Source organism: Erpetoichthys calabaricus, chromosome 2, assembly GCF_900747795.2.
Source record: "Erpetoichthys calabaricus chromosome 2, fErpCal1.3, whole genome shotgun sequence".
Classification (NCBI taxonomy): Eukaryota; Metazoa; Chordata; class Cladistia; order Polypteriformes; family Polypteridae; genus Erpetoichthys; species Erpetoichthys calabaricus.
The window spans coordinates 259,542,670-259,564,242 of NC_041395.2; the positions used below are offsets into that span (position 1 = coordinate 259,542,670).

The window sequence follows — 21,573 nt, forward strand, 5'->3', positions numbered from 1 at the left end:
TCATGAAGACCTTTCTGAATCTGGTCCTAGACCATATATATATATATTCTCTTGTGAAAGCCCCCTTGGCCTCACCACAATTTGCCCATCGGAGAAAGATTGGAGTTGAAGATGCAATTATTTATTTGCTCCACAAGGCTTATTCCCATCAAGACAAAGCTGGCAGCACTATGAAGATTATATTTTTGATAAGGGGAAAGTTCAGCAATTTGCATGTGGATGAGCCTATGGTGCCCTGGATAATATCCTACCTGTAGGGCAGAGTGCTGTTTTTGAGGCTCAAGGACTGTGCCTCTCAGAGGTGGATGTGAGCAACAATGGAGAACCACAAGAAGCAGTCCTGTTTCCTTTTCTGTTAATCCTGTACACTGCAAACTATTAGCATAACATAAGGTCATGTGATTTATAGATGATTCTACACTGATGGGGTGATTTGATAAGGGGGACGAGACAGAGTATAGGAGTCAGGTGGAGAATTTTATTTCTTGCTGCAAAGAGAATTGTCTGTAACTTAACTTCAGCAAAACCAAGGAACCAGTTATTGGCTTTTGCTGCACCAAAGAGCCTCTATGTCAGGTCAGTATCCAGGGAGGATGTTGGATAGGATTTCTTGCTGTTAATTTTAATAGTTCCTCAGGTTTTGTAAAAACCTAAATTTTCCCTTGGGGCACATAAAAATCTATCTATTTATGTATTTATTTATCTAGAATATGGCAGACATATATTAATGCTGTTTCTTATTTAGTTAAGTATGCCAAGACTCTGTTAAACTTTGTAATGCATTAGTATCTATGATTGGCTAATCCATATTAAATTCTGTATTTTCCATTTTGCTGTCTGAAAGAGTGGGTGGAAGGGGTTGGAAGAGATGAGGAGACCAGAGTTTGCGTCCTTGCATGGAGTTTACATATTTTCTTCATGTACTAAGCAGGTTAGATGAATTGCCGTTTACTAAATTGGCCCAGGGGTGTGCATATGTGTGTGTATGAGTTTGTTTTGTTCATGCCTTGTGCCTGATACTTGCTGAGGTAGGTTCCAGCTACCCACCGATGCTCCCCTGGATAAGTATGCTAAGAAAATAGATGGATGGATGCATAGATAGAGGTATGGATGCATTTCAGTTTACATATTTGTAATTAGTCAATTTTAATGCAATTTATATAATAAATAAAAAAAAGCCGGTGATACTTAAAGTGTTTCAGACCAAGAACAAATTTACTAAAGTCAGAGATACAGAGGTTCACCTACGGTCAACAGTCATTTATTAGAATAATTCTGTGTTACAATAACCACATTTAATTTTATTGAAAGTATTTATGTGAAGAACATAATAAACATTCTAATCTGTTATTGCTGGATTTGTATTTCAAAGTTTTCAGCTAGTGATCCATAATAACCCCTCGGCCATCAATATACTATAACATCAGACTGACATCATTGTCAGTCCTTGACTTTTTTCTTTTCCATTTTTTCCAAATATTTTACTAAACCCTACATTTCACAATGAGGACCCACACTTATAAATCGAATGTGGTTATATCAGATTTTCTCTTGCTTAGTTCTAGGGGGCCCACTGTGGCTGGAGGTTTCTCTTTCAACCAGAATCACAATCAGTGATTTATCCTACTGCTATCTGAAGTCATTGTTTGATTAACCCATCTTATTTTTCTTATTCTGCTTTTAGAACAGTGCAGCAGTGTGAGATTTACGGGGGGCAGTGATTAGCAAAATGATCCATGTGAAATTGAATTTGCAGCGAAACTGCCTATCACTACTTTTTTTTTTAAAGTTTGCTCCTTTAATTGTAATGTAACAATGGTAATGATGTGCAAAGGAGACACGAGGGCAGATGACATTGAAAGGCTACATCTACTTCTATCCTCATTAGTGATTAAAAAACCAAAACACCTGGAAATGTGGAATGTGAACTGTGATGATGCCAAGAAAAAAAATCCCACTCAATTATACCCAAGTAGCATCCATAAATACTTGCTACATTCCAATAAGGAATAAGTTTTGTCAATTGTGAAATAGGTTGTTAAATCGTTGGGATGAAAATCCAAAGCCACAGATGGGCCCAGCGTACTGAACTAGAGAACCACTAAGTTAAATGGTGAACTTCTGGTTGCTTTGTCATTTGTCTTTCATTGTTAATTGACAAGTAGTTAAGAAAACAAGAACAAGCTAAAAAGAAGTACAAAAACTCTTTGTGTAAAAGTTGTTTCAGCAGTAATAATTGCATTTGAATTAAGAAACTGTTTTAGAACAGAAACCTATAGCCATTGTGGCCCTTCAGGAACTTTTTAAAAGAATTATAGTAATGTGGAATGTTGTTAGGAGCAAGTGCAGGCATCTGTGTGTAAAAAGAGCAGTCATGCATACTGTTTTCCTTACTTTCATTAATAAAAAGTTGCCACTTGTTCTTGTTATTTTATCCTGTTGGCTTATTGTGAATTTTCTACACATATTAATTAAATGTTATAAGTACCAACGGTCCACAATAAAACAGGATGGTGTGCATCATGGTGGTAATTTTACTGTTCCTTGTGGACATCAGTTAATTTCATGTGTGTAATTGGAATATTATAATTAAATACATACATAATAAACTGACATATCCCAGCTATTTAGTCAGTTTGCTCTGATAAGATGACTGCCATTTTGCAGGCTACTTGACTAAAGCTTCTGGACTACATTGACCACACTTTGAGAAGTACCAATATGGATTGCTAACAAAATGTTTTAGCTAACACTGGGCAGCTTATTAGTTGTTTATATTAACCAATTCAAAAACCATCACCAATGAGACTGACCGTCACTCACAGCATATGGACTGGGTTATGTTTCATGAAATCATCAGGAGCACTGGCATTACTGTGAGGGAAATGTGGTAAGCTTTGGAGTGTTTTTTTTTATTACAAGCTAATGTAATTTCTGTGTTTCAATGGTTGATGGATTGGCTTGTTTAATAGTCAGCAGTCAGTTTTATATAATGAAGCACTGCATTTTATGAACAAGAGCATTACTGCAGTCAGTACATAAAGACAGAAAAGGGAGAAATATAAAAAAAATGCATAACATTACACTAAATTGGAGTATCAAGTCCAAGGGTTAGTACAATAGTGACAGCAGTACACATAAAATTATTACATGTAATTTTGAGGGCATTTCTTTCCATGTTCTGGTGTTTTAAAGGGCAAAATTATTTAATCTGATCTAAACTGATTAAATATAGGGCACTGGGGAATTTAGGCTTTGATAAAAGAAACAACAAAGGCATCAGGTTTGTAGAATTTGCAGACAGTATCAGTATGTTTATTTCAAACTTATTCAAGAGGAAGGCTTAAAGGAAATGGACATGGAAAAGTCCACATGGAATTAAAAATGAAATAGGATTCATTTTATCAAACAAAATGTAAATAATTCAAGATGTACTTATAGCTTTAAAATCTCTAGCGACTACCGATTAGCAAGATATAATCAAACACAAAAAGAAAGAACAAAACCATTTTCCGGTTTTAGATATAGATTATTTAGAAAAGTGTAGATCAATATTTCAGATAGAATTAGGTAATAGAGTTGAAGTTCTAAATATCTTGGAAAACAATGATGGTACTGAATAAGAAATTAGGTTTAGGCTGACATTTTATGAGACTCTAAGGGAAATATTGGGTATTTGAAAGATTAAAGAGAGCAAAATTCAGTGGTTACCAAATTCTGTTATGGAAAAGGAGGAAAAGTGAAACAAGATGGGGATAGTAGCAATAGAAAGTAATTTGTTGAGTTAAATAAAACTCAACAAATAGGAAAAGAATAAAGATCAAAGGTATGGAAATATAATGAGAGTTAAAACAACATATAAAAACAAAAGTCAAGAAAACTAAACAATGGTACAGTATATGATGGAGAAAAGTCAAGTTTTATCAACTTAGAAAATTAATGTAACAATAACAAAACAAAAGGCAGACATTGTGAAAGCATTTGAAAACATCTATCACAACATCTAGGTGGAGTGATGGCTCTGTGGCTACAGGATCTGAGCTGGTAACTCGATGGTTGCTGGTTTGAATCCTGGCAGTGACAGAATGAATGCTACTACATTGTGCCCTTAACCTGCAATTGCTCCAGGGGTGCCGTACAAATAGCTGACAATGCACTTTGACCCTAAAAAGGTGGGGTATGTGAAAAATAAATTCTGTATGCAAGAAATTGTAAATGACAAATAAAGTTGATCATCATTATATCAACAGCTATACCATTCTGGTGAGAAAACAGAAAGAGAAATGCAAGTGGAATACAATAGAGGAAGTGGCTAAAGAAATTAAAACATGAAGAACAACAAATCAAAAGAAGAATATGGTAGTCTGGATTAAATAATTAAAGTAGGTGGGGAATAGGCCTTAAAAGAAATAGTGAAAATATTTACAAAGTGTCTACAAAAGAAACAGATAAGCTCTACCAGGAACAATGCAGTAATTGTATTGCTCCATAAGAAAGTTAGAGTAAATGTAAAAAGTTCTAGATCCATCAGTTTATTTGTATTATATTAAATATAAATAATTTAAAACTATATAGAAAAAATCTGTTTTTCTATATAGTAAACTGTTTTAATAATGAATTTAATACCACAGATCACATACAAGTCAGAAATAAGGATGTGGAAAGAAGTAATGAATGTGAGCTTCTGTTACATCTAGATTTCAGAGACTTTGAATAAGCCTTTGATTAAATCTCATTGATATCAAATTTTTAAAGCTTTTAAATGCCAAGGTATTAAAACTCCATATATCAACATATTACACAATATCTTCTCAAATGCAATATCTATAATCAGGTTACTCTAAGACCATAAAATAGATTTGAAATTAGAAAACATGTTCACGAGGGTAATGTAATATGTCCTAAATGTTTCTCTGTGGCATTGGAAGAAGTCTAAGTCCCAAAACTTGAATGAAATTGACATAAACATTAACGTGTCATATCTTATTCACAGACAATTTGCAGATGGCATAATACTTTTCCAATCAAATTTAAAAGAACTTCAATTAAGATTGGAGGAAATATCTACAGAATAGTTCACGACAGACCTAAAATTTACCTGAGCAGGACTAAAGTGTTATACAGTAATTATGCTGAAAAAAAGGATATACTGCAAGTATAAATGGACATGAACATCAGAACAGTTGATGAGTATTTGCAGTTGAGTCAGCTTTAATTTACAAATGGGAAGATACTGGCGAGATAAATAGGAGATGTAGTTTGGCTTGGAAATCATTCAGTAAAATGAGTTTGTTTTTAAAAGTAGCTTATCATTGTACTTAAATGTAAAGTGTATAATCAAGGTATTTTTAACTGTGATGGATCCGAAAAACGGAAGTTAAATACTAGAACTGACAAAAAGTTAAGTACTAATCAAAAAGCAATGCAAAGATGTATGCTGGAAATTGATAGAATACAGTAGACAGAATAAGAAATTAATGGATCAGATCCACAATAAAGATTGTAGATGTCATCAAAACATTTTAGAAGATGAAATGGAGATTGGCCGGACATATAGCCAGAAAGAAAGACAAAAGATGTCTGTCAGAAATTTTACAGTGTATTCCCATTGGCAAGAAATGACCAAGATGTGCCCAAGTGGAAGATGGGTGGATGAGATAAAAAAATATTTGTAGATATGACATTGATGAATAAAGCAGTGTCAGTGATGTCTAGTGAAGATTGAAAGGGGCCTTCATCCAGCAAGGGATTGGTAATGGCTGAGATGATGATGATTACTCTTTCTTCTTATTTTCATCTCTTCATATTTTATTCCTCTTTTATATTGAGAAAGAACCCCATGTCCCTGGCTCTTTCTTCCCGTTTCTATGTATATAACAAATTCAACATCATACTTCATCTGCCTCTCATATACCCTTCTTCATTTTGTTTAACAGTATAACTCTAATGGGTCAGTATCATTAGAGAATATAAAGCTATATTTTGCTACTACAAGAGCCAATAATTTGAGAGAACAATATCTCAATAAAACAACATTTTTACATTATTTCCAAAAACATCAAAAACTGTTCCCTAAAATGCTGCATCATTTCAAACAAAGTAGCTGTGAAATTAACTCTGTTTCTTTTATGTCCGTCTGTTTTATCTGGTTTACACATCACAAACACATAATATCTCTTTTAATATGTAAACTATTGCCATTCTGGGTTTAAAGAAGCATTCTTTTCACCAGCCATTATTTAAATCAATACAACTGACAATTAAATGAAAAAAACAATGATATGTTTTATGGAAGGTAACAGATGAACAGTGGGAGCTGAACTGTCCTACCGAGTTGCTTAGATAATAGTAGTCATTATACTGAATTAAACAACAAGTGGAATAAAAGTGACTTTTACACACATTACCAGAAATATTAAATGAACTGACCTTTTCAAAAATTCCATGTATTCGGCATGCTTGATTAACCCAGTCCTCATCATTATAGTCTGGAAACATTGTCGATCGATAGCCCATAACTTCACGTTGGTGAGTGCTGAAAATATCCAAAAGAATAAATAATTAAACAGTTGGCACATGCACAGAACTGGCAAAAATATCATTAGTAATGAAAAGTTAATGGTATTGAAATTCATCATGACCTGAAAAATAATTAAAATAAATTAATTAGGCTTTGAATTCTCACAGAATATCAAACAGGGCCAAGATAATTGTTTCTTCAGATATTTGCATAACCATTCAAAACAATCCTTCATGAAAGCCACATCATGATGAAGGAGTAAACCAGCTGTTACTACAGAACTATTTTTTTGTGTTTTTTTTTCAATTTTAAAATTTCCTAGAACTTAAAATAAATAATTCTGTGTAATTCATCTTGAAATTATGTTACAGGATCAGTTATAAAAAGAAGCATTTCATCAATAAATTCTTACATATAGTACCACACTTTCTAATTCCCAGCTGGGAACAATGATAGGTATCATGTTACTAAACAGCAAAATTCAAGAGAATTGGGGACAGGCGACAGCTTTGCCAAATACCTGCCTATGAGGTAAGTGGGTAAGAATTTATACAGTGTGTATAGTGTGGCAGATGAGCAGGGATCTTGCCCAACCGGGACACCTGGAAGAAGGACGGACTGGGAGAGGGACACTATCTTTCCCTGGGCACAAGAGAGCAGCCCCCCTGGGCAGTATCGGGGCCACAATCGTGGAACACCGGAGCTCATGCCTTTTAGGCTCCGTGGCCACCGCCAGGGGGACAGAACAACTTAACAAGCCCGTTTGGGCTGTGATGGGGTGGGCTATAAGAGGAGCCTGCAGCCACCACTCAAGGAGTTAGAGTCGGGTGGAAGAGGACGGAGCTGCGAGGAATGGAGTAGAGGTGGCAGAAGAAGAGTAGAGAAAAGGACTGGGTTTGTGGTTTGTCCACGATATTGTGTGTAGTGTATAATAAACAGTGCATGTTTTTGTACATCGGGAGTCCGTGTCTGTCTATGCCAAGGCTGATCTCTTAAATAGATAAACTGGAATTTCAGCATTTCAGTGTAACAATTTGAGTTATTCAAGGACAAAAAGGCAACTAATACAGTTTGGTAAAAAGGTAGTCCTATTCAACTCGTTTGGGAGAGTTTCCTGAAGTCTCCTTTAGGGAGATAGTGTGCATACCAATGCATGAGGAGACTTCAGATCAGAAAGTAGAGACAAGTGGGTATAGCTGGAAGTAAGTTCAAGCTAAAAGTTGTGTACTGCACAGAATCATCAAACCCAGAGTTGGAAGTGTCCAACTGTTTTCAGGATGTTGCGGAACTAGATGATTACTATGATAACCTTGAGGTGATATGCACTCATGCGAACTCCCAACTGATGAAAGAGAACTCACTACTGGATTAATAACAAGCTAAAATACAAGTTGCAGGTACAAGCAGCAGTATAATGCATTCAAGATAAGCAACTCCATCACTAACTTTTATGCCTATGAGGCAGAGTATGATATGTTATTATATTCATAAGTACCTTTCCTTAGTGACTGTGTTTAAAAATGAAATCGATAGGATTCACAATTTGGAAGATTTTGAATTTTTGTGAGAAAATTGATTATACATGAGTAGTGACTTGCGCTAGCCTAATCCCAAATATCCAGCACACCAAAGAGTATACAGTATGCCAAAATGTATTTTTGCTTGTTTGTTTATTTCTATTTTTGCACAATATTCTAACAATATTGTTTTCATTCATATATATACTTTTTTTTGTCATGTGTTGTTTCTCCCAACAAACACAGACTTCTCAAATTAAGCAAAGCTTTTAATATGTTAGCCAATATAATTCTTCACATGAAAGTACCTTATGTTTTTAGCAATAAGGTGAAAATTACAGGGTAATTTTTTCCTAATGCATTTCCCAAATGTTAGTACAGTCTCTTGATGATATCCTTTATATTCAAGTCAAATAGCAAATAAGAAAACAAATACAGTACATATGACAGGTTTCTACAAATTACAAAAGGTATTACAAATACCCCACCATACACTATAATTAGCAAATGAAAAAATAAGTCCTTTATAAGGCACGCAAACAAATACTATATGTCTTTGTCTTACTGCACTGTCTGTATGATAATGTGCTAAATTAATTTTAATGTACAAGTATCGCACGCGTGACATAAAGGTGATTTGAGAAAAGCATGCACTACCACATCTGGCAATGGTGCCAGCTGGTTCAGTATCTCAGATCATAATGTAGCAGTTAGCGATTGAATTGACATTTAGCTGCCCATTTTAATTAGGACTCTTTAAAACAATGAGATAATTAAACCTGTGGACAGTACACAACGGTACATTTACAAAAACTGATTAGCATTTCCCACTATTCTGAGGAACTGGTTCTCAGTTAAATTGTTTTGAGACGCAAATGCAAATTTCTGAAACAGCTTAAGGGAAGACTGCATAAATTATACTAAAACCAATGCTAGGATAATAAAACTTGTAACACGGGGGTAATGGCAGTCAGGAAGTAAATGCCCATTACTGCTGCTGTCAATGTAATTCTATGAGTATTTTACAAATATCAGCTAATTCGTTATTCGGTCTCATATATGGCAAGATAATGCACTACCTATAAAAGGAATGGCTGTGAACTGTGCAAAGGGGTATCAGCCGGTACAGTTTGTCAGGTCTAAGAGCACCACAGAAAGTATACCGAAAGGAATTCTGAAGTAAACCTCTAAACAAAAAGAAACAGCACTCTGGCAAAACATGAGAATGAGAGGGGTGTCAGGAGATAAAAGTATAGAGATTTCGTTAAGACACTAGGCAGAAGGTGACTCAGGAGTCAGACATTTTACTCATGAAGGGAAGAAGTGCCACGTTAAGGAAAGTGAATGGGAGAAGATGTGTCAAGGAGTTGGGAGGTGTACAGACAGACAGACAGATGGACAGGTCAAACACTGGGGTGGGTAAACCCAGGCTTTCTCTTTTGAGTTTTCTTTCCTTTAACTCTTTGTGTTCTCTCTTTGTATTAATGACTCTCTGGGTTACTTTGTATGAATTTCATAATTTACAGTTTTAGTTATTTAATTTTATTATTATTCTCCACAGATGGCACCATTTTGAATTTTCATGGGAATCGTGATTATGTTGATCTCTGTTTACTGTTGCTTTAGCCTTTGTCAGGCACATGACCTGCGTTTATGTGGCGTCTGACATCATGCCACCACCAGTATCAAATATAGTACTACGGATAAACAGTATCCAAATATTCAGATATTTCTTGACTGTCTTTCCTTGCTTTTCTTCCTTTTTTTATTGAACATGCTATGAACTTTGGCAACAATACCACACATTTTTAAATTATAATTCATGTTTTTTTGTTTTGGCTATATGATCTTTTGACTGTGTTTTTGATCTTTGCTAACAGTTTTCCCTCTGGTCACCTCCTGGTCTGTATCTTCACTGGAACGGTTTCCCATCTTGACAAAGTAGTAAGTTCAATGTGTTTATATTCAACAGTAAATGTACCCATTTTGAAATGTTGAATTCCTTGGCATTTATTTCAGATGGCCAACAGCTATAAAGGATAAGCATTGCTTTGGTGCAGGTAAAGAGCAACAGAAATATCTTACAAATATAAAGTAATAAAAAGTTCAAAATGTCATGTGCAGTTGATTCCTGCCTCTATCCTAAAGCTGCTAACTTTTCTCTATTGGGATAAGCAAGGTCATGAACATGACAAATAATAAAATTGGGAAACATTTAGTGTAAATACAAAAGCAATAACTGCAACACACACGCAAGACCCTTAAACCTTGCTTTGAGGGTTTCAAGTATTAAAGCTGGGTTTGGTAGGGTTGATTCTGCAAAATATGCTATGTAAATATACAAAACATGCTTACGATGTATTTTAACATACAGTACACAGAGTTTCTCAGGATTGGTTGTTGCTATGTATCTATAAGCAAAATTTAGGACTTCTTTAGAGTTGTTTACTAGCAGAGCAGACTTCAGCCCCCATGACTGACACCTGGATTAAGTGGATTTGATAATGGATGGATGAATAAATGAGTTGCTTTTTTAACAGTTTAGACATTTGCATGATGCTAGCTAGGTAACTGTGCAGCAATAGATTCAAATCAAGAGTGCTCTGAAAGCACACATTTGGTGCCATCAAAACAGATATGGAATTGATAAAACTCAGTGTGTAATTAGTGGAGACAACCTTGCTAATGGATGTTTGAAGCCATCAAAACTCAAGAGACACCAGAAAACTAAACATTGTATTAAACATTATTCTATTTTGTCAGAAGAGAATGTTATTGCATGGGAAGAACAGACAAAGATAACTGAGTAGGAAACGATGCAACCAAAATCACAAAGACGGCTTTTGAATATATCAATTTAAGTTTAAAAAAAGAAACAGACAGCAATTTAATGAAAGTAGCTTGCATTGAAATCAAAGAAAATGTGTGATCTCTTATGTCTGAGTGCAGGAAATAATGGTGCCAAGGAACTTGAAATTCTCCACAACATGGCCAATAATATATAAAGGTGATCGTTTTTTTTTTTCCATCTTTAAAATTCACCAGTTCTTCCCCCCCCCCCCCCCCGATGTTTGCCTTGTAAAGGCAAGATGGTTTTAAATAAACACCCTGACAATTTTATTTGTTTTACAACTAGCTAAACTAGAAAGGGCCAGCCCCAGATTCAAGAACCTTTTTACCTATATTGTTTCACTTGTTTTCAGTTATATCCCCTAAAGAGATTAGTTTTTAACCAGTGACTACTTCATACCAGTAAGCAACAAAAAAGGAAAGGCATATAGTGCTCATGAATTTATTGAGCAAAACATATCCAGACCAGGGATGAGTTACAACAGAATTTGTCCCAGCATTCTAATGGTGATGTCTGGCAAAATTCAACCTATTGTCAAGTAAGGACACTCACTATATACTTTACAACATAACTTAAAAAAAAAAAGATCACCGAGCATACACGTGTTATGATTAAAGCCAAAGTGGGGAGGAAAAAAACATGAAAAAACCAGCCATATAAACGAAATTTCAAAATGTAAGGGTTGGAAATAGGAAAATTCTAAATTACTTGACTACCAGGTACAAAAAACAAGAGAATAAATGCCAAAAATCATATTCCAAAAGCAAGATCAAAACACAAAGCAAATTTTAACGGCACTACCATAGGACAAACAAAATTATCAACAGACCAAAAACCCTGGCGCAGGAACCAAAGATACCAAAAGAGTCAAGTGCCAGTGCACCCTGGAGAGCCTGAGAAACCTTCGTTAAATACTAATTAAAGCACTTAGAGCCTATTGTCTAATTAGCAACCTCACACTACCACCATCAAAAACAATTAAATAGTAAATTACATAATTAAGGAAATATAGGGAAAAATTAATGAAACTAACAGAGATTAACAAGGGATAATTCACAAAGTAATTAACCAATAAGTAAAGCAAATTAACAGAATTCAAACTAAACTACAATGACTCAGAGAAAAATGGCATGCTAAAGTTCAAAAGAAACAATACACAAAACTCAGGGGGTGAGAGCCAAAGTAGACAATGACAACGTGCAGGGGGTAAGCAGACTGCAAAAATCAACAAAGGGGGTTACAAAAGTCAAATACCAAATAAGGCTGCCTGCCAGCAAAGCAGCGCTGGTCTATGATAAGAACACCTATTTCATAGATGAAAGCAGAAAGGTTATGTCTTCAGCTTGGATTTGAATACAAAACAGTCCCAGACTGAAAGCATCAGAAACTGAACCAACTGAGAAATAGCTAAATGTTGTTCAGGAACACACTAAAATAGAAAGAAGAGTGGATTCAGATGGCTTCAGTTTCTTAACAGATTTATCCAGGCTTATTTCATGAACATTTCTAGATGTTTATGTTTTTGATAACACGTATCATTAACCATAAACCCTAACATCAACTTATCATGCATCCATTAATCAATTATCAAACCAACTTATCCCAATTCAAAGTTACCGGGCCATGGCCTCTCCTAGCAGATACAAGGCATGAAGCAATCCTGTACATGGGACCTGTCTGTAACACACATTCAGATACCCACAGTCACTCAATGCCACTATGGACTCACCTTGAAACCTAATACACGTGTTGTGATGTGAAATTTTGCATACAATTTCATAAATATTTTGTATGTCTTTATTTGTAACTTAGACAAAGCAATGTAATATTAGTGTTACATTATTGATAATAACATCAATGGTTTGTTAGTTAAGAACCCCTTCCCCCCTTTAAGGAATGAGTCTCTTTGTAATATTATGACAGGGTTGGGGGAAGTGCCTCAAACAAGTATGGCTAATATTTCTCTGCTAACGTCTCTCAGTCAATCCCCTCAGGAAAGCCAGGCTGCCTAACGGCCAAGCTTTACCTTAAAACATGGGTTTGGAGGGCAGGTATGAAGGTGTTCTATCCCTCCATTGGTCTGAAGTATGGCTGTTTGTAATTGGCTTGTACCAGAAACCTTTTAAGTACTATGACGCCCTATTGGCTCTAGGGGTTGGACAGAAAATCTATAAATTTGCTTGCTTTACCCCCCTCTCTCTCTTTCTTACCAAATTGATGAAAGACCATCTCACACCATGAACTGAAAAGGACAACACAATGAAGAGCACAGCTCGGCAGCCATATTGAGACAGGCATGCGGCCTGTTCTGAAGAAAGCTGACCACCAATGATGCCTTAACTAGAGACGTTTTAAGTAACTAACAAGTCTGTGTGCCGCCTGAAACTACACATCAACATTTATCAGGTTGTATGGTTGCCAATATTCAAATGCACTTTGCATATTGCTATTATTTATGAATATTATCAATAATACATTATTTAAAGTGTAACTTAACTCCTGCTTGTCTTTTACTACACCTAATTGCCTGAAGTTATAAATGTAGAAGGGAAGGTGGGGAGAAGTTATATGGTACAATACCTTATAAAGAGTGGTAAGTCCGTGAGATTTGAAGCATTTTGCAGACTGGCGGCACCCAGCGTCAAAGCAGTGCTACTGTTCCTATGTGGTCACCCTTTCTTTCTTAGATCCACATTCCTGACGCGGCTTTATAAATACACTGAAACTAACTGCATATTGTTTATTAGTGTAATGCATCTGATTGTAATTAACCTGTAGCAATATAATGGTCCAGGGAATAGCCATAGTATTCCAAATACCATAACTGCTTTAGCGTTGTTACTCTCACTGCATCTTCTTCTTCTTTCAGCTGCTCCTGTTAAAGGTTGCCACAGCAGATCATCTTTCCATATTACTCTCACTGCACCACTCGGAGTATTTATATCACTGTATCTGAGTGGGGAATCACAGATCTACAACAATTGGAAATAGAATTATCGGTATACAGCATGAAGCAGACGCTGTCTGAGCCACGGCAAAACGCTTCAGAGACTTTCCTGTACAGACTTCGCGGTTTAGAAAAAGTTTCATCCTAAGAACTATAAACGCACTCAATCAGTCCATCAAGTGCTCCTTGTAGAACTGTTTGTACTTATAACTACAATGACCTCACTGTAAACTTGCACTACAGTTATAATATTGCACAACCTGTGCCACTTTATAAAGCGCGTATTTACATATGATGACGATATCATTTTTAAGATGAAATGCAGCAAAATATGTTGATTATATTATACAGATACAACTTTAACTTCATTTAAATAATCTGTATTGTTAATAATTAAACATGTGAGGACACGGTGCTGCAGTGCTAGCTAGTTCAGGGATTGTTCCTGCATTGCGTTGTATTCTTGCTGGTGCTGACGAGACACTGGAAGGATAGACGGATAGAATAATTAAACATGTACTACAAAGATATTTCAATGTTCCTTAAAAGTTTTAAAGAATCGGCGTTCTAAGCTTACAGATGGCTTAACGTCTATTACAGAGCTGATTGTGTGGTGATTGGGTATTTGGAGAAAGAAAAGGAATGACAGGAATTGGAGGTTAGTACGTTTGAAAAAGACGGTACTTCTGTAATAAATTATTTCATCGAAGGTCGTGCATGGTGCAGCAAGCCTCTTGTGTGAGACATGAACAATCACTGTGCCACCGTGTTCCCATGTTTAATAACATGCTTTCATTCCTATCATCATGAAGAAGAAAACACGTTTTCATCTCAGTATTTTAATTATTCAGAGAGCTGTAATATCACGAATGTAATGGATTATGTGTCCTGTCGGAGAAAGAGAAAGAACGGAAGCAGGTAGTGATTCACACACATAGAGCACATAGAAGATCAAACACAGAACAAAGCATTTAACGTGCTACTTTAGTTACAATGGGATTTGAGAAACTAGTAAATTAAACGATTGTAAGGTGAAGTTTATGATGTTCTACTTTAATGGCAAAATAATCTCGAAATTTCCACTTTAATCACGTAGTTTAAAGTTGACATTTCGTGCTTTTTTCCTACTGTGTGCCTATTTTTTTGTCTGTACCCTAATAAGCTTTCATATGACACTCAGACGGTGGGCTACGACTCACCTTTTCACGCCGACTTTGATATGTGACTTCTTTTTTATTTCGGGCACTGTGCGACTTTGTGAACTTGAGTTTTTGTGTTTCTCCGACACGCTATGTCACTCGATCAACTTCCTTTTGTTGATTATACCACTGTTTAAACCAACAAATAGTATGTTTTTCCTTTGCTTCCACTTGGTATTCGCTGAAATTCTTATATTTTCCCCCATGCATTTCCCATTGTCTTTTCACAGAAGGCTATTTATATTGATTTGCATATTCAAAGAGGCGTAATTCTGGGAGGAGTTGGGGCGGGACAGAAGGCACGTGCACGTGCGTTACTTTTCACGCTGATCGGGATTTATGTAGCGGAAGAACGTGGAAGTTTGTGTACGTACAGATTCCTGCATCTGGATTTTTCTGTGCGTACGCACATTCCTGCTTTTGTGCTTACGGCATGTTATAGTGTGAGTTCTACGCAGTGCATTATACGTGAGGCCCCTGGTGAGGGCACCTGACCCTGACCCTTCTGATTCCCCTCCACAAAAGCCCTGGCTCCACGAAAGGAGGCATCATTTTAGTAGGAGCATCCCGCTGGACAGAGCTCCCGAGCAGACTGACGCTGATCTAAGGCTAGAAGCTAAACTTTATTTCTATATTGTGTTGCCCAGAGACAAGTAGCATTCTTTTTTGTTTAATTTGTTTGTGTATTAAACAGGACAACCCGGTTGGTGCCCCAAATTTTCCTATGGCAACCTGTCATTCCTGCACTCTGCCACAGTACACACAAAAATGCATACTCAACAGTGTGGAAATGTATTGCTATTAATTGAGCTTTTTTGTACTCTGTGAAGAAACCTGAGAGCTAAAATGGAAATCCAGTAAATTGAAGTACAGTGTAAGGCCCATCACATTCTGCACAGAAGATACAGCAGTGGGCATCAAAATGAAGCCCAAGTGCTGCTAAGAATCCCATCTATGCAAATATGTTGAACATTCTAGTAAAAGAAATTTCACATCAGACCACCCCTGGTCTATGAAGCAGCATGATAATCTACAATTCCAGCTTGATGGTCATGAATAAATTAATTAAAGCTCCAGCTCCTCACATGTTGATTGGATTGAGTAAGTTCAGAAAACAGATTGCTGAATGAATGAATGAATGAATGAATGGATGTACGGATGGATGCAGCAGTGTTTACTGCCACATCTCAAAAACTTATTATGTTAAACGATGGCTCTAAAATGGCACTACTTTAAAAAGAAGAAGTGTGTCCTCAAATGTACTCTGCCCTGGACTAACACTTCACCTTCTGTCTCCTGCTTGATACTTCTGGGTGATTTCCCTGATCCTGAAATGAAAATCTGTGCTCAGAGAATATATGAATAGAAGTATTTAACATATATTTAGTGTTAAAGAACTATAAAGATAAAACAATGACAAATTATTGCTTTTTGTTGCTTTCACTAGAGTTAGTAAATCACATAAAAGTTAGCAATGGATGCTTAAAGTTAGATATTTGTGTTTCATTTGACATGACTGAGTGGACACACCTATTACCATTTGATAAACCTGAAAACAGATACAGCAGCAGCACAAACATTCTTAGTATACAATTTCAAGAAGCCTAAATAACATTCTTGAGTAATTGTTGTACAGTGTTTTGAGTTTTTTGATTTCCTTTAAAATATAACGAACATCTCACTATACAGAGAACACACCAGCCATTTGGTACATTCTTTCTCTTGAATGGTGGTAAAAAGAAGACTATTTACTCAGTTTTGGAAACAGATCTACCTTTTGGGTGTTAATCAAGAATTCAAGACATGGTTCATTTGGAGTAGTCAGTTTGTACGCATGGATTTTTTTGCCACACACTGCACATATTTACAGTTTATATGATAATCATACCTCTGATTATTTGGGAAATGAAAGTATGCAAACCCACATGCACCCAAAGCTGCCACCAGGTAAACAGGTGGAGAATGGTACAGAATAAACCTAATAAATGCATCAGAGAAACAGAATAAAGTTATTTTTTAGAAAGCATGTGAGACACAACCACCCATGAAGAGGCAGGAAAATGGGAGGGAGCAGACTACAGATTATACCCGTCTCCTACTTTATCTACCTTGTATGCTTGTCTACAAGTTATCCATCCTCATCCTCTCAGTTACACCAGCATAAGCAAGTGGGAAATCCCATAATGGTACATAACAGTAAGGACCTTACTATGCCTGTTAAGTGCTGGCTGAATTAAATCAGCGTATCACTGAACCAAAGCAGGCAAATTAACTAAATAGTTTTCTTTCACCAAAAAATTCCATAAACAATCTATCACTGTTTCCCATCTCCCCTTTTAGGATCTTCCATAGTGGAGGCAATTATGTGGGCCAGGCATTTCATTGGTCTTAGGATGCCCATGGTGGAGTTAGAGGTTACGAAAGGGCAGATAAAGATCAATATGCAATTTAACTTTCATGAAGATTCTGATAAAAACTAAGCAAACATCTCTAGAAAGGGAACACCGTGCCTCACCCTGGAGGCACAACCAGAGCTTGAGGGGGCATGGGTGTTTTCTGGCAAGTGTATTAAGCTTGATTGCCATACCATCAAGTCCTGCATAGTCTAAAAGCCTTGCGTACTCTCAAATTTTACAGATGTGACCCACAACTTTATGTTACTATCTCTGTAAATCTATTGTTTGTATTTTAGGTGGCAGATATTTTAGAGCATGTAGTTATAATCAAAGGTGAATAGACTAAAGTCATATATTATTATTTCTTTATCAAAAACACCATGTACAAAACTAAACACAAAGTCGGTTTTCAAATTCAAGAAGTCAAAAACCAAAGAATGAAATGAACATCAGCTTCCTGTCTGGAGCCACAATACTTCTGTATAGTGAAGTGTAAGCCTTAATATCACTTCTATGCCAGTTCATTCCTGACAGTACCACATAGTACAAAAAGTAAAAAATATGTAATCAATACACCAAAATCTACAGAAATTCTATATATTCTGTCTATAGAAGACATAGCAGCAAGAGCAGCACAGTGGTACAGTGGTTCAGGCCACTGCCTACTGCTCCATTGTCCTGGATTTAAGTACTGCTCTAATCCAATTTTTGTTGACTGCACATTATTCCAGTGTCTCCACAGATTTCTTCAAAGTACTCTGTTCAAATCACAAGAACGATGCCTGATGAACTCTGAATTGGCCTGGTGTGAATAAGTGCGTGATTGTGTCCTGTTATGTGCTTGTGCCCCTCCAGGGTTGGTTTAGGACTTTTACTTACGTAGAATGGATTTTTTTCTCTTTTTCATTGTTAACTAGTCTTACCTTAATATACCAACATTATTCCATTAGAATTATCAATATGAAGACATACTGAGACATAAGAAGTTTGACAAACAAGATGTGACCATAAGTTATTACCTAGATGCCCCAATAACACTAAGTCCCTAATTATTTTTAAAAAGTCTGCATATTTTGCATCTTCTATGTACAATTATTTTGTGGTATTCAGGCTTGTAATTTTGTATTCTTCTGTGTGTTTTCTGTTTTGCAGTAACAATACTGTAACATGGCTGACAAGTTACATCAGTCTGGGGATGATGAGTCACCCATAGTATGAGGTGGCATTCCATCTAGCGAATAAGCAGCTTCAGAGCCAGTCACAGGGGAGCCAAAAAAATGGCGAGCCTACAAAGTCACAATTGAATTCCAACAGCTACTGGTCATCATAAGGACTACAAGTCAACTTAAAGAGCCATATAAAGAGTAAAGAATCCAACTGGTGCTTGGCATTTTATAAGTGTATGCAGTTCTCTGACTAGCAAATGAAATGTAAGTTACATATTAAAATAAACAAAGCAGACTCAGAAAAGGGAAAAACAAAACCCATTTATGCTTCATTGTGCATTTGTTCTAGAATAAATCAATTAGAAATGTATTTTTCTAAATGTGTAATTACCCTTTCTCATATAGTAGCTCCCACGTTAACACTTCACTGGACAAATTATTGATTTTGTTTGAGCATTATAAACATAAGCAGCTCACAAGATTGGAATATTTATAAAAAAAAACATCTCAGTTTGTTAAATGGAATTAAACAAAGCAGCTACAGAAGGCCATAATGACATGAGGCAGTGAACTAGGCTAAATATAATGGGGTGCAAAAATATTCACAGAAAATGGTTTATTTTGACTTTGGACATGTATTGTTACAGCACACTGAATGGATAAATATGCATACAAATCTTTTGTCATGCAAAAAATAATAGCAACTTTCAAGGGGATTGAATACTTTTACACGCCACTATATGTGCTGATACCAGAGAAATGCAAGCAGTTTTATTAAAATTATTATAGATAAAGCTCTAAATTATCGTAAATCTAGGTACACTTTGTTACTGAACTCTCCAGGAAGGAGTAGCATGTTTTCTCTAAGTGGACATGTAGTCTGTGTGCCCCTTGGTCACTCTGAACAATATTTTAACTATATAAACATTTCACTCTTACATGTGAAATCAAAGTTATGCCTCTCAGTAGTTCTTAGAAATATCATTTTTTAAAATAGCTTAGGAATATTAGGCTGCCCCAGCAGCAGTAGGGCCAAGATGTGTGATGGAAACATCAGCCCATCCCTATTAAGAAACTATGCATGCCCACACTAATGTCTAATATCCTTTAAAGATCACAGGCACTAAATCATTTCCATCAAGGTCTAATGATTTCATTAAACTAGAATGATCTTTAGCAGAGTTATCTTAATTTAGATTATTATAAGTTTAATTCTCCATCATATGGTGACCTTCGTAGGCAGGATGTACCTTTCTGTGTTTGATGCCTATTATACATCTTTTTATGTATGACAGCTTTAATTGACCCTGGGCCTTAAATATAAGAGCCCTATAATGGATAAACACAGCCATTAGCTTTTAACCACGAAAACGTGCGTCAGTAGTTGTCGGACGGTCGTTTATTTCAGTAATGTGAACAGTAGCAGCTTCAGTAAGTGTTAGTCAACATAATTTAATAAGAAGCAAAGAAATTTTCAGTTTGTACATCCTTTACGTTTGACACATATGCTGTCAAGCTGTTTTTCAATAGGGCTGTTAAAAAGACAAAGGGAATTGCTTCACCGTGTACAAATAAATGTTCTATTTTTTCACCCTGATTAAATTTATTTTTATATACCACATTTATGTTTAGGACTGCTGTCCTCAAGCCACCTGCAGTCCTAAATTAGTATGGAAAAATGATAGATATTGTTTCCTCATAAAACCTCAGTATATCAGAAAAGAAGAATCTCCCCTATCTAAATCTGCTGTCTGGCTTAGGAGTTCTTTTTGCTCAGTTAATTTATCTGTGATATAAAATTTAGCTAACTGGCCTATAATTCTCATAGCATGATAGGTTTCAGTCTTTAGGGTCTTCACTGGTCTACAGTAACCTGTAAATTAAACATAGTAAATAAATGTACATGCTGCATAACATACCGCTGCTTTGTACACCAACTTCTAGTATAGATTTTTAGATGTTAATAGCACATCATTCCTTATAGACTTCAAATCATTTACTGTAGTTATACTAGAATATTATTTATAGATCATAATGTGGTAGTAACCTCCTCATAGATTAAAACTTTTGAAAAAATGTTAAGAGATAATAATTGCTGCATTCTTAGCATTTTATCATGGTTGTCTTCGTATACTTTACTTCCTCTGCTACTAAAATACAAAAAGAACCTTTTAAGGGTGGATTTTACAGTACATTATTAGCAATATTCTCCTCAAAGTACCTTTTCACATTTCTAGTTTCCCTCTTAACGATTGCTGTTATGTGTTTATAATACTTATGTTATTTTCATACAGGTTAAATGGAGTTACTTCACTTATTTTATACCACCAAGGTAGTCAGATAGATATCATACTGCTTTACAGTTTTGGAATACAATTATTCAGAATTGCATGAAGTATATTCTTTTGTCAGAGAGCACGGTGGCGCAGTAGGTAGCGCTGCTGCCTCGCAGTAAGGAGACCTGGGTTTGCTTCCCGGGTCCTCCCTGCGTGGAGTTTGCATGTTTTCCCCGTGTCTCCGTGGGTTTCCTCCCTCAGTCCAAAGACATGCAGGTTAGGTGGATTGGCGACTCCAAATTGTCCCTAGTGTGTGCTTGGTGTGTGGGTGTGTGTGTGTCCTGCGGTGGGTTGGCGCCCTACCCAGGATTGGTTCCTGCCTTGCGCCCTGGGATTGGCTCCAGCAGACCCCCCGTGACCCTGTAGTTAGGATATAGAGGGTTGGATAATGGATGGATGGATATTCTTTTGTCCTCAGTAATCACCTTATATAAAATTCAATCCTATACTTCTTTAAACTTCTTTTCTTATATGCATTAAAAATAATAATTCTAATTGAATTAACTATTTTACATTTTGAAAATAAGTTTGGACAGCTATGGCTTACTATTTTTCATTCTGCAAAAATACCACAAACAGCATAATGGCTAATGGTTCAATCTTTCTGAAAAGGCTTTTGTTAAACATGCGTGTCTAAGGTT

At 36.1% G+C, this 21,573-nt stretch overlaps 1 protein-coding gene across 2 annotated transcripts in view; it reads right to left on the reverse strand.

The window, feature by feature from the left end:
• The window catches only part of prkg1b (protein kinase cGMP-dependent 1b), a 692,808-nt gene that overhangs the window by 225,460 nt on the left and 445,775 nt on the right, over positions 1-21,573 (reverse strand). For both annotated transcript variants that reach the window (XM_028795416.2, XM_028795414.2), the window contains exon 4: positions 6,430-6,535. In XM_028795416.2, the coding sequence (XP_028651249.1) occupies positions 6,430-6,535 (106 nt within the window). The remainder of the gene's footprint in view (positions 1-6,429; positions 6,536-21,573) is intronic.